Source organism: Mustela erminea, chromosome 7 (assembly GCF_009829155.1).
Source record: "Mustela erminea isolate mMusErm1 chromosome 7, mMusErm1.Pri, whole genome shotgun sequence".
Taxonomy (NCBI): domain Eukaryota; kingdom Metazoa; phylum Chordata; class Mammalia; order Carnivora; family Mustelidae; genus Mustela; species Mustela erminea.
The window spans coordinates 29,299,721-29,312,171 of record NC_045620.1 but is presented as its reverse complement, the minus strand read 5'-3'; the positions used below and the strand labels follow the sequence as shown (position 1 = coordinate 29,312,171).

At 54.0% G+C, this 12,451-nt stretch overlaps 1 protein-coding gene across 1 annotated transcript; it reads left to right on the top strand.

Annotated features, from left to right (window-relative positions):
- The first annotated feature begins 98 nt into the window (after window positions 1–98).
- DDRGK1 (DDRGK domain containing 1) lies at window positions 99–12,291 on the top strand. The gene is made up of 9 exons (XM_032351260.1): window positions 99–268; window positions 1,457–1,663; window positions 3,135–3,247; window positions 3,475–3,576; window positions 6,277–6,399; window positions 6,667–6,705; window positions 9,283–9,339; window positions 9,853–9,901; window positions 10,280–12,291. Exons 1-9 carry the CDS (start codon window positions 178–180, stop codon window positions 10,444–10,446), a joined length of 948 nt encoding a protein of 315 aa, XP_032207151.1. The 5' UTR covers window positions 99–177; the 3' UTR covers window positions 10,447–12,291.
- Window positions 12,292–12,451: the final 160 nt, after the last annotated feature.

Here is a 12,451-nt window from a genome sequence, read left to right as displayed (position 1 = left end):
ATTCCTTTTACAGTGAAAAATTGAGGCGTCTCTAGGGAGTGTGCGGCCTGGGCGGGGCCCCGGCTGGTGGGCGGAGTTTAGAGTTGGAAACGGGTGGGGCCATACAGCCGTTGGGCGGGGCCCGGGAGATCCGGGGCCTCCGGGTGGACGCGCCGGTTCCGCCTGGAAGCTGCTGTCATGGTGGCCCCCGTGGTGTACCTGGTGGCGGCGGCTCTGCTTGTCGGCCTTATCTTTTTCCTGACTCACAGCCGGGGCCGGACGACAGCAGGTAGGAGAAGCCGCCGCTCCAGGGCCGGTGGGGCCGCGTTCTCTGGCCTTCTGAGCCTTTGTAGGCCGTCGCACCGCGGTTCCTGCGCATGCGCTGGGCTGCCCGGCTGGACTGACGAGTGCTCCGCGCCGGTTGCTCTTGTCATGTTGCAGGCCCGTTGCACGCCTGCGCATACCTGCGCGTCGCGGACGCGGCGGTGAGCCGCAGTGCAGCAACTGTACTCGCGGACAGGATGGCAGCTCCCCTACACCTTCCCCCCCAGTCTCAAAGATAGTCTCACTCAATCCCTGTCCTCGCCCCCCGGGACTCTAGACTCAAAGGGGCCCGGTCCCCTGGCGAACATGCTCCCCCATCCGTCATTGGGTCTCTCCCCTGTGCGCCCCTAGGAGAGACCGCAGGGTTGTTCCGTCCCACCCAGGCTGGCTCCAGAGCGGGTGCCAAGAAGGGGGCCCTTGAGTATACTGTGCCTACCTACGAGCTGTAACTCCCTGAATCTCTCTCTTTACGCCTCAAAGAGAGCACCTGTGCACCCTTCTCTCTCCTGCACCCCGACCAGGAGCTCAGATCATCTGCTAGGGTACGGAACAGACGTGCATATCATCTTCCATCCCCCATTTCTTGTCAGTATGTGGGTTTGTGTATATGTCTCTCCTCCTCTCTGGGCCCACAGGCTACTTGAGAGCACTTATATGCTCCAAGGGCAGGGGTCGGGCAGGTGGAGAGAGCTGAAGTAAGGCAGATAGCCAGGAAATCTTCCTGGAAGGGAAGCCTCATTCCCCAGGTGTGCTCCCGGGTGGCATGCCTTATAAAACTATGGCAGGGGGTGTTAGGCAGGCAAGAAATAAGTGCAGTCTTGCAGTAGGCATTCAGATGTAGTCTGGAGAAGTCAGGGTGAGCTTCCTTGAGGAAGTTGGCCTTCATCTCCTCCTCCAGGGTGGTAGTCTTCTGGCCAGCTGGCTGGAAAGGTATTGACAAAGGCAGGAGGGAACAGGTGATCCTGCTGCAAAGGACCAAGGTGTGGGTCTGGGTTATAAAGGCCCTTATGATCTGAGAAACTGGGGCTTTGTGCTTTAGGCTGCCATAAACTGGAGGAAGTTGAGTGGAGGGTGAGGCTTCCAGGGTGCTGGTCCCCTGCCATCAGGTGGGTTGGACTGCTAGACAGTTGTGTGGTTTCTCTCTTCCCTACAGCCGGCCAGGAGCCATTGCACAATGAGGAGCTGCCGGTAGTAGCAGGCTCAGTGGCCCAGCCTCGGCCCCTGGAGCCTGAGGAGCAGAGAACTGGGGGCAGGCCCCGGCGCCGGAGGGATTTGGGCAGCCGCCTGCAGGCCCAGCGCCGAGCCCAGCGTGTCACCTGGGCAGAGGTGGATGAGAATGAGGAGGAAGCCATCATCCCAGGTGAGAAGGGCCCAGCCTAGAGGAGAAAGGGGCTGGTTTAGGGCATGAAGGGACCTTCAAAGCTGGGTGGAAGAATGGGATGTGAAGCTATAGTGTAGGAGACATGTCTGGGAGCCAAAGGATAGGGTTGGGAGAGAGGAGACATGGGACCCATCCTTTGGTCTTGGTTCTGGACCCTGACCAGCAATTCTGGACCCTGATCCCTATTCCATTGGGCTAGCCCCCTCTTCCTTCATTTTGGCTTTCAGTGTCTAAGCAAGAGGACAGGGGTCTTTAGATTGACCTAGATATTTCCTCAGCCCACTTCTTATATCCCAGCACCTTACTGGTATGGGCACAGTCATTTTCTGAGAACCTCACTCTAGGACCAGAGTACCCAGCTAAGAGCTTCTGCAGTTCCTGAGGTGAGGTCACCTGTAATCCTAGAAGGGTTTAGGGTTGGAGACATTTTTTTGATGGAGCTTCCATATCCCTGGGAGACCGACAGAGGCCCTCAGATTTTGGGAAAAAATATCTCTTCTGCAGTGCTCACACCTGGCTTGAGCCTGAAGAAGGGGCACTTGGGACTTTTGCCCTGGTACTTTTGGGAATTAGCCTGTTAGTTCAAAAAAGAGGCAGTCTGTGGTGCCATTCCTCTTGTCTCAGACTTAGGATCAGACATCTCTGCTGCTTGGGCATCAACAGGTTTTGGTTTTTAAATTTCATTTATTTGAGAGAGAGAGTGCACACATGCACATACATATGCATGCTTGTAGCACAAGCAGGGGGAGGAGCAGATAGGGAGGGGAAAAGTAGGGGGGAATCTCAAACAGATGCCACACTGAGTGCAGAGCCAGAGGCAGGGCTTGAGATCATGACCTGAGCCAAAATCAAGATTTAGGGGCCACCCAGGTGCCCCAACAAATCTTTAACTTTTAGCTGGCCCTAACTTTAGGTAGTCTTGGGGTTGGAGCTGTCTTTTTGGCCAGGGGCTGAGCCCAGAACCCTTAGCAGTTCCTGAACAGAGTGAGGACAATTTTAGATATGAGACAGGGATACATTTCCCCATGAGGCCATCCTTCCCTGAGGTTTGGCTCAGAGACAAACGAGAGAAGTCCGCAAGCCCAAACATCCCTGCCTGTGATTTTCAGATGCTCGGATATTGGAACCTGACATCTCCCTTTTCATGGTGATGCACTGGCTAAAGTTGCTATCTGTTCCCTTGCCCCATGATTCCCTCACCTTTCCCCTACCTTACCCCCTACCCTCAACACACACACACACTCGGCTCACACATTGTCACATACACACACTCAGAGCATTAATTTCTGTGTTCCTGGTAGATGTTTGTGGAGGGCAGAGCTGGGCTAGTGACATCTGCAGGTGAGAGGAACAGGATTTGCTGCCATGTGCAAAGGGACAAGGGGTAGGATGGATCCATCTTCATCAGCCCTCTACAGGACCTGAACTGTCTTTCTTTGACCATACTCAGGCCAGGAGGAAGAAGGTATCGAGAAGCCGGTGGAAAGTCACCTGTCCGGGAAAATTGGAGCCAAGAAACTACGGAAGCTAGAGGAGAAACAGGCTCGAAAAGCCCAGCGTGAGGCAAGCAGGAGGGTTGGGGTGCAGCTCTGGGAAGTGTGGAAAGGTCCTGCCTTCCTTGTCCCCTATGTCAGGCCCTCCCCTCAGGCTTTTTGCATGCTGCTTGCCTGACTGTCTCTTACAGCTTGGGTCCATGGTCCGGCCCACACCTTGCCACCCTGGCCTGTTTGTGAGGTAGGCAAGGTCTGGTTGGGGGTAGGGATGTGCTCCCTATGAAGGCCTCTCTCCAGGCAGAAGAGGCTGAACGTGAGGAACGGAAACGCCTCGAGTCCCAGCGTGAGGCAGAGTGGAAGAAAGAGGAGGAGCGGCTTCGGCTGGAGGAGGAACAAAAGGTGAGACAGACAGACACCACCCCCCACCTGCAGTCCTGACAAAAATATTTATTTGACAAAGATCACAAGTAGGCAAAGAGGCAGGCGGTGGGGAGGGGGGGAGGCAGGCTCCCCGCTGAGCAGAGAGCCTGATCCTGGGCTCGATCCCAGGACCCCAAGATCATGACCTGAACCGAAGGCAGAGGCTTAACCCACTGAGCCACCCAGGTGCCCTGGCACCTTGCTTCTTATGCAGCTCCTCACACTTCTAACCTAGGAGACGGCCCATGGACTGGGTTTAGGAGCAGGCCCTGGTTTATTTGGTCCCCAGACTCTAAACACAACCTGTACGAAACTGCTGCTGAAAAGCAGAGCCGGTGATGGGGATTTTTGTGCATGTGATTTATTGAATATGCCTGAAGCATTTAAAGAAAATTGCGGTGGTTGGAGTGGCTAAAACAAGCTAAGCAAGAAGGAGAAAAGTCAGAGAGGGAGTAGGGTCTGAATCCTAAAGCGCTTGAAGTTGTTAAAGGTCATTGTAAGAGCTGATGGATCCTGCCTGAGTCAGGTCCTGTGGAGGGCCTGGCCTAGAGGAGATAGATGCTCAGAGAATGCGAACCACTATGGTAGAGGTGGTTAGTGAGCATTTGTTTGCCAGATGCTTCCTTTCTGAGAACTGGTGCCCAAGAAAGGGAACATCACAAAAGTGCAATGTGTATACAGAGTGAAAGCCAGGACTGCCCCAGTTAGGGAGACCTCGCTGGTGCCTTTGGCCTCTCCCTGGCCCTGCTGTCCAGGGACCCTTGCTGGCAGGAAGCCTGGCTTTGGCTACTGTAGTAAGCGGGCCGGAGCACAGGAGAGAGGAGGCGTTAGTGGAGGTTGCACTTTTACCTTTCTGAATAATGACCCTGTCTGATGGACCTTAAATGTCCTGGGGTTCTCCTCCCCTGCACCTTACCTTATTGTGGTATATTTCCCACGGCCAGTACCAATATATTGTTTTAACTAAACCCCACACATTATTCATTATTTGGATTTCATTAATTTCCTCCACTATCCTTTTAAATGGTCACTTCTAGGACGCCACATTACACTTACTTATCATGTCTCCCTAGGCTCCTCTGGTTGTGACATTTTCTCAGATTTTTCCATGCTTTTAGTGATCTTGATAGTTTTGAGGGGGATTGGCCAAATACTTTATAGAATATTCCTCAGTTTGCTGGACTCATTTTTTTATCTCATGGTTGGACCGGGTTATGGATTTTGGGGAAGAAGATCACCGATGAAGGGCCGTTCTCAACGCCGCATATGAAGGATACCTGCTGTCAACTTGGCTTGTCACAACTGATGTTAACCTGGATTGCTTGGCTCAGGTTTTCTTTGCCAGATTTGTCTGCTGTGATGTTACGCCCTCCTTCCTGTAGTTCTTTGGAAACAAGTCACTGTGCACAGCCCACACTTAAGGGGTGGGAAGTTATTCTCCACCTTCTCGAGAGCAAAGTATGCAAAGTATTGGGGATTTTTCTATATGGAAGATTTACCTTTTCTTCGCTGTGTATATATTTAGTTGTTTATACCTACATGGACTTGGATATGTTTTGTGTGTTGCATTACGGTCTGATACCATCTCATTTACCTTGTCACGTAGGTCAGCAGGAGTTCTTGCAGTTGGCCCTGTGTACCTTTGACGTAACCTCATTGTTTTGTTTTCTGAGTACTTGCTTCCTTTTTGGCACTGCAAGATGCTCCAGGCTTATTTTGTGTATTCTCTGTCCCAGCTTTAGCTACATGTTTAAAAAAAATCTTTTTGAGAGCTCTGGAAAATAGGCTGACTTGGAGGGATGTTACGGCACTGGGCGGTGGTGGTGGTGAAGTGGCATGGTCAGACTGAGAAGTTTTCCGGAAGTTGAAGACAGAAACCGTAGATAGAACTTTATTTCTGACCAGCTGGCCAGATGGCTCTGTGACGCACTGAGCCAGGGACCGGACGTGTGGGGAGTAGATCACAGGGTCTTTCTGGGATGTACTCAACTAGAGGTACCTGTGAGATGGCCCAGTGAGTGCGTCATATGGGAGGAGAGATTTGGGGCAGGGTACAGCGGTGGCAGTCGCTGGCAAGGACATGGTTGTTGATGCTGTGGGCATGGCGAGGTGGCCCGAGGAGGGGAAGGAGGGAGGAGGGGCAGGGCTGAGCAATGGAGGAGGTGAGAAGAGTGACCCAAGGAGCAAGAGGAAGCCCAAGAGAGGTGGGATCTGCCAGTCAAACGAGGGAAGACGAAATGGTCAGCTCTCTCCAGCACCACTGAGAGGACAGGGTTATGAGACTGATGTTGTCCCTTTGGATTGGGTGGGATGAAGGGCATGGGTAAGACCATAGCACTTGTTTTGGTGGAGTTGAATATGATGGAATTGAGTGAATGGATGATAAGGAAATGGAGCCTGGGTGTTTGTACATGAAGTGTGGACATGACAAGGAGGGGATCATTGGCAGCATTTTAAAGGAGAAGGGGCTGAGCAGCACTTGTCTGGGAGGTGATGGAACTGATGAGAAGAAGGGCCTCAGCCTGTAGCTCAGCCTTGGGTTGAGGGAGCAGTGTCTTAAAGGAACTCTGTCCCCGAGAAAGGGCCAGACTGTATGTGCTGGTGCCCTGTGGGGGCAGCAGAGCCCAGAACAGGGATGTTGTGGGCACCTGCCCCAACATACCTGCCTCTTGTCCACAGGAGGAGGAAGAGAGGAAGGCCCGGGAGGAGCAGGCCCAGCGGGAGCATGAGGAGTACCTGAAACTGAGGGAAGCCTTCGTGGTGGAGGAGGAAGGTGTGGGCGAGACCATGACTGAGGAACAGGTAGGCCTGCAGCCCCTGGAAGGCCCATCTCTGTGCCCACCAAGCCTGCCACCCACTCCCGTACACCCCAGCATTCCTTGCCTGCTGCCCTTGTCATGCCCTGAGAGGTGGGTGGGCATTAGGCCCAGCAGGCTCAGGTTTGGAAGAGGGGGTGCCTCCAAACCCCTTACTGTGGGAAGCTCTGCTCACCCAGATGGCAAGCGGGTGGCATAGACCCCTGTAGCCCCTGCAAGGGGGACACTCACCCCGATTTCTCTGTTCCTCTAGTCCCACAGCTTCCTGACTGAGTTCATCAACTACATTAAGGTAAGAAGCCACGGAACAGAGCCTGGGCGTCCGCTCTTTGCCTCACACTTGTGTGTTATGTGTGCATGTGTGTGCATTTCACGTGTGCTCTCTGTGGAAGGAGTGGACCCAAGCTGGGGCTGTTGGCGGCTAACTTGAGCCCATGCAGGGGTGGGCAGGGGACCTGGGAGTCAGTGCTGCCCAGTCCTGGCCAGAAGAGCCCCTTCTGCTTTGACAGTGGAGAGGGACCTGGTCTGTGTGGGAGGCCTGAGCCTTCAATCACTTCCTCACATTCAGGGTTTGACAGTCTCCCTGCTCCTCAGACCCCACGCTCAGTGAGTCACTGTGTTTTCAAGTTTCTTCACATGTGTTTTCTGTCAGTTCTGTCACACTGAGCTCTGTTGAGTTGAAACAAGCATCCCCGGCCACGTGTTTCTGACCAGGAACTTGGGTCTGCAGGGAAACAGGATGATGTTTCCTTTGGAATCTAGGGCGGGACAGCACGTGTGTCCCTGTCCGTCTGGAGCTGGGCTGGATGCTGCTTGGAGTTGCATAAGCATGTCCTGCTCTGCTTTGCTGCTAAGCAACTTCTCTCCCACGAAGGATGCTCCGAGGGGAGAGGTTTTCAAGTGCAGCTCAGAGGTGCAGAGGCGGCTGAGGGAAGGAGTGCAGAGGGAGTGGAGGCGGTGGAGGGGGTGCTACTAGGGGGTGCCAAAGAGCCAGGCCTTGCATAATCCTCCCCACCCCAACTTCTTCCAAAGGGAGCAGGGTTCAAACTCCTCCCAGCAGTAAGGGGCTGGACTCATGGCCTGGGGGCCTGGGTATTCCTAGCGGGGAGAGAGCTCATTCCTCTCTGATGGAACCCCTGAGGGCTGCCAGGACATCTCTCACACTTTCCTGCTGCTGTTTGGAACTCACCATCCCCACCGACGCAGTGGGCAGCGACAGATCTTGAGTCTATCCTCCAGGAAGCCCTCATCCACCAGTTTCAGCTCCCCCTCACCTCTGCAGAGACTCAAGTAGAGGCCTCGGGGGCAATTCCGGCCCTTGCTTTCAGAGGCTCTCTAGAGAGGCCGTTTTCTGGGGATTCTCCAGACTCTCCTGGACTGCAGAGGTCTTTCCAGCCTGCGCAGGCTGATCCTCCTACAGCTGCTGTCTCAGGGAGAAAGACGACTTCCGAACTCAGCCCACCTGCCTTCTCCCAGGCTTCCAGGGGAACGGGCCCTTGAATGCTAGCATTTCAGACCCGGAGGCATGTTTTCGTGCTAGGTGTAGTTTATGTGCAGCGTAGGCCTAACTTGCTCTTGCCGATCCTCTCTCCCTTCTGAGCAGGGCTAAGTGGGTTGGTTTGTTTTTCTAAATGTACTTTGGGCCCCAGGATCCTCTCAGGCCAGGTCTTCAGGGACCCCTGGGGTGACTCTGTGGTCACATTCTGAGCTGTCACTGAGAACCCAGGGCCTACCCCCTGCTTTGTAGGTAGAGGCCAGCTGGCCAAGTCACCTTGTGCTTGCCACCCCCTGGCCCAGCCGCCACTCACTTGCCTCCCGGCTTGTACATTCATTTTGGCATTTTGAACAGTCACATGCCATCTGCAGCTGAGGAGGCGTCACTGTGTCACTCCTCCCCCCGCTCATTTGCTATGGAAGATTCCTGGACACACAGAAGACCGCCTTCTCTCAAGTCACATGCTATCTGTCTGGGGAGGGGATGGGGGAGGCAGAGCAGATGCCTGCGTAGGACCCAGCGGTGGACCCTCGGTCACACCCCTGCCCCCCGCCAGGAACCGAAGTTTCTGCTGAGGGTGTGAGGGAGGCACATGGAGCATGGCCATGCGTGGAAAGCTCTGAGCAGATTTAGTGACAGTAATTTTAAGGGTGGACACAGTGCCTCAGCAGAGTGAAGAGAGGATGGGGAGCAGTGTGGCACGTCAGGGTGGTGGGGGTCTCAGGCCAAGGGGGCAGTGCACAGAGGTGAGACAAGAATGAGCTGTACTGCTCCTACCAAGACCCTGGCTCATCAGGGCTTCCCATCTGCTCTCTTCTTGTCCACGTTCTCGCCTGTCGTCTTGCCGGCTATGAGCTCAAGGGCAGGAGCTATGTCTTCTTCACCTCTGCACCCCCCACACCTTCTCAGCTCCTGGTCCTGGCAGGTCTTCAGCAAACGCAGGTCCTAGTGACAGTTTTTTAATAAGCTCTTGGCATTTGTCAGCCTCTCCCTTCATCTCTGTGGTGCTTCCCCTTCCGGCCAGTTCACAATGTTAAAGTGATACAGCTGGATACAGGGGAGAAAGGTAGCAGTTGTGCTTGACTCTCCATGGGTGTCTGTCTCAGGGTAATCCCCAGGCCAGGACGTGACTCGTGGGGCAGGTGTTGGTTTGAGCAGATCCCTTCCAGTAAGCATGGGCATGAGAGTCGATGAGTGTGTGTGTGTGTTTGTACAGGCAGCTGGGAGAGCATGTGAGTAGTGTGTGAGAGAAACAAAGCTCTCCCATGGGAGCATGGAGCCTGCTTAGCCAGCCACCCAGAGCAGAACAGGCCAGTGTGCCGACCTCAGAGGGCTCCGGTGCTGAGAGGCTTTCTCCCTTCCCCCTCCTTGCAGCAGTCCAAGGTCGTGCTCTTGGAAGACTTGGCTTCCCAGGTGGGCCTGCGGACTCAGGTAAGCCCTTGAAGGTGGCCTGCTCCGTGGAATATGGCCAAAGGGTCTATATGGCTGTCAGAGGGGGACCTATCCTTAAAGATAGGAGTCTTAATGCCCTCAAGCAACAGTAGACTGTAGGAATTTTTTGGCACCCCAGGAATCTTGCCTTCCTACTAGACAGAGGAAAAAGAAAAGAGCCCAAACCCCATCACTCCAGCAACCCCTGTAAGCGAGGCAGCCCAAACCCAGTTACCTTGACAACTCTCTTGCAAACAGGCTGTGCCAGCCTTCGCGGCCAAATGTCTCCACCACTCCTCTCCTGCCTTGAAGAAAGCCTCTCTCGGAGGTCTTACAGTGCCCTGGGACCACGGCCCTATCTCCCTTGAACCCCTCCAGACGAGAAGCAGAGAGTCACATTGGGGGTGGCCGAGAGAAGGAGAGGAGGAGATTTGATTGTGGTGGGAGGGAGAGTGCAGCTGTCTTTTGGGATGGCAGTGCCCATCTCTACTCTGAGACTTGTTCTTCTCATAGGATACCATAAACCGCATCCAGGACCTGCTGGCTGAGGGGACTCTGACAGGTGAGAGGATGACAGTCAGTCACCATAGGCCCTGGCCTTGGGGTGTGTCTAGCCACAGAGGGCCTGCAGGGCTTTTTTGCGGAGGCCGGATGATCCCTGTCTCGGCCCCAGGTGGGGAAGTGGTGTGCAGGAGGGCCGCTGAGCCGAGGGAGGTGCCCAGGCCTGGGAGCAGCTCTGGGTGACTGGGACAGGGAAGAAAGCTGGATTTGGATTTGACTTGCATAGTCAGTACTGGGTGCAGCCAGAGGAGCCCAGGCAGGTGGGCAGGCTTGGAGGGCTCTGAGCCACTTGTGAAGGGGTAGGTGGGTGGGCATTCTCAGGCAGTGGTGGGGAGGAGACCCTAGAAGGTTCAGCCCCACAACCCTACTGTCCCCACAGGTGTGATTGACGACCGGGGCAAGTTCATCTACATAACCCCTGAGGAACTGGCTGCCGTGGCTAACTTCATCCGACAGCGGGGCCGGGTGTCCATCACTGAGCTTGCCCAGGCCAGCAACTCCCTCATTGCCTGGGGCCGGGAGCCCCCTGTCCAGTCCCCAGCCTGACCCAGCCCTTCCCTTTTGGACTGGCAGCTTGCACAGCCTACCCGGGCGTACAGCTTAATCCCTCCCCTCCACCCTGGGGGAGAGATGGAATGTGGCCAGGCAGTTACAGATTAAAGGCCTGTGAGCACTGCTGAGCTTGGTGTGGCTTGGTGTGACAGAAGGCCTGGCCTGGGAGTCCAGATGAGCAAGTGAAGTCTAGTCCTCAGAACATATCTGTGGGGTGGATGGGAGGAGCCCTGTGGGGGCAGATGAAAGTTTCATCCTTACCATGCGTTCATTCATTGAAAAAGAATATTGAGCAATTACTGTGTTCCTTTGTACCCTACAAAGATGAGGTCTTTTTCTCCCTCCCCCACTTCCCAGAGCAAAATTAAGCAACCTTAGGGCAACATCTCCCCTAACTGGGGAGGGAGGTCTCATTATTGGTTATGTGGATGGTTTGAGGATCCCTACGGAGTGCTGAGAGCCCTTAAAGAGAAGAGGGAAGTGCCAAGGATAGAATCCTAAGCAACATCAGCCTTTCAGAGGGCGGGAAGGGTGGTCAGGGAGGGTCAGAGGCTAGGCAGGTGGAAGGAAGGGAGGAACCTGTTTGAGCTGGGTAGAGCTGTGCAGTGGAGAGATGTGCTTCCTGCGGTCCATCCCATGAATTTAGCTCTCTATCCTGGCCAGAAAGTTTAGACGGTGTGGGTGATTCCACCCACTGGTGGATGTAAGGACCATATGCTCAGGAGTGGGTGTGAGATGGGAGAGGTGTCTCTCCTGTAGGGTCAGTCACTCTAGTTGCTGTGGGCTGCTCATGGGATGAGCATCCGGCTGTGCCGAGGGTGAGGCATGGGTTTAAGTGTATTTTTTATGCAGAGTTGCCCCTAAACATAAACCACCTACTTCCTCTGCTGGTAGAGGAGACAGCTTTTTGCTCCTACCCTGGAGGAACCGGTCTGTGGAGATGGTGATGGAGACAGGACATCAGGCTGTAGGGTAGAGCCTTCCTGAGTGTCATCAAGGATGACTTTGACTCACTTGGTGCCATAAATAATAGCTATAGTGCCTAAATTCCAAGTGAGGCGTGACTGCTGCTTCTGTCAGCTATAGGCACTTGGAGTCACCTGGAGCTAGAAAGGACCACGTGCAGTGTTTGGAACGCCATCTGGGAGCCCACAGTCCAGTAGGAGAGGGAAGAAACAGAGAGAGGTACTGACAGTATGAGAAAGAAACATAAAATTGTAAAGGGAAAAGAAAGCGTACAGTTTGAGTGATGGTTCTCAGCCCTGGTTGCTCATTAGAAGCCCCTGGGGAGTTGTCAGCAGTCTCACGCCAGGCTGCGTCCTGAAGCAGTGCCATCAGACTCTCTGGGGGTGGGACCCCAGTGGCATCAGTGGGAGATTTCAGCATGTGCCTAGGTTGAGAAGGTGGTGGGGGTGGGGTGGAGAGACAGGCCATCAAGTTAGAAGTAATGAAAATCCCCACTGGAAAGGGCTTCTCCCAGAGCAAGACAGGGGCTCCAAGTCTCCTCTGCCCTTCCCCTCCACGCTTGGCCAAGGCCATCCAGGCTGCAGGAGGACTGTAGCAGCCCCAGCTCCACATTCCGTCAGGACATTGCACCCTCCATCCACAGGCCTGGAGGGAAGAAGAGGCACGTCCCTTTCTTGCGTCCTGGAAGCCTTCTAAAACCCCTTATGTCCCAAGGGCTTAGAGTGGAGGAGAAAATCTATGACCCTTTGAATTTTTTAGCGATCAACCCACTAATCTAAGAAATTTATCAGACGAGCTGTTCTTGAAATGGTGATTAACATTTTTCTCAGTATGTAGAACCTCTTTTACAATAAATGTAAACTTTCAGGTTTAGCCACTTGTAATTTTTCAAGCATTTAAACAATTATTACTTCAATATTCTCCACATTTCAGGTTCCCAAATTTAATATATACTTTAATGTATACTTTAAATGCTTTAACATCTCGGGGTGCCTGGGTGGCTCAGTGGGTTAAAGCCTCTGCCTTCGGCTCA

Coding starts and splice junctions, on each gene's coding strand:
- DDRGK1 (XM_032351260.1), top strand. CDS start 178: ATGGTGGCCCCCGTGGTGTACCTGGTGGCGGCGGCTCTGCTTGTCGGC. Junction 3,577..6,276: donor GGCTGGAGGAGGAACAAAAG/GTGAGACAGACA, acceptor TCTTGTCCACAG/GAGGAGGAAGAGAGGAAGGC. Junction 6,706..9,282: donor AGTTCATCAACTACATTAAG/GTAAGAAGCCAC, acceptor CCCTCCTTGCAG/CAGTCCAAGGTCGTGCTCTT.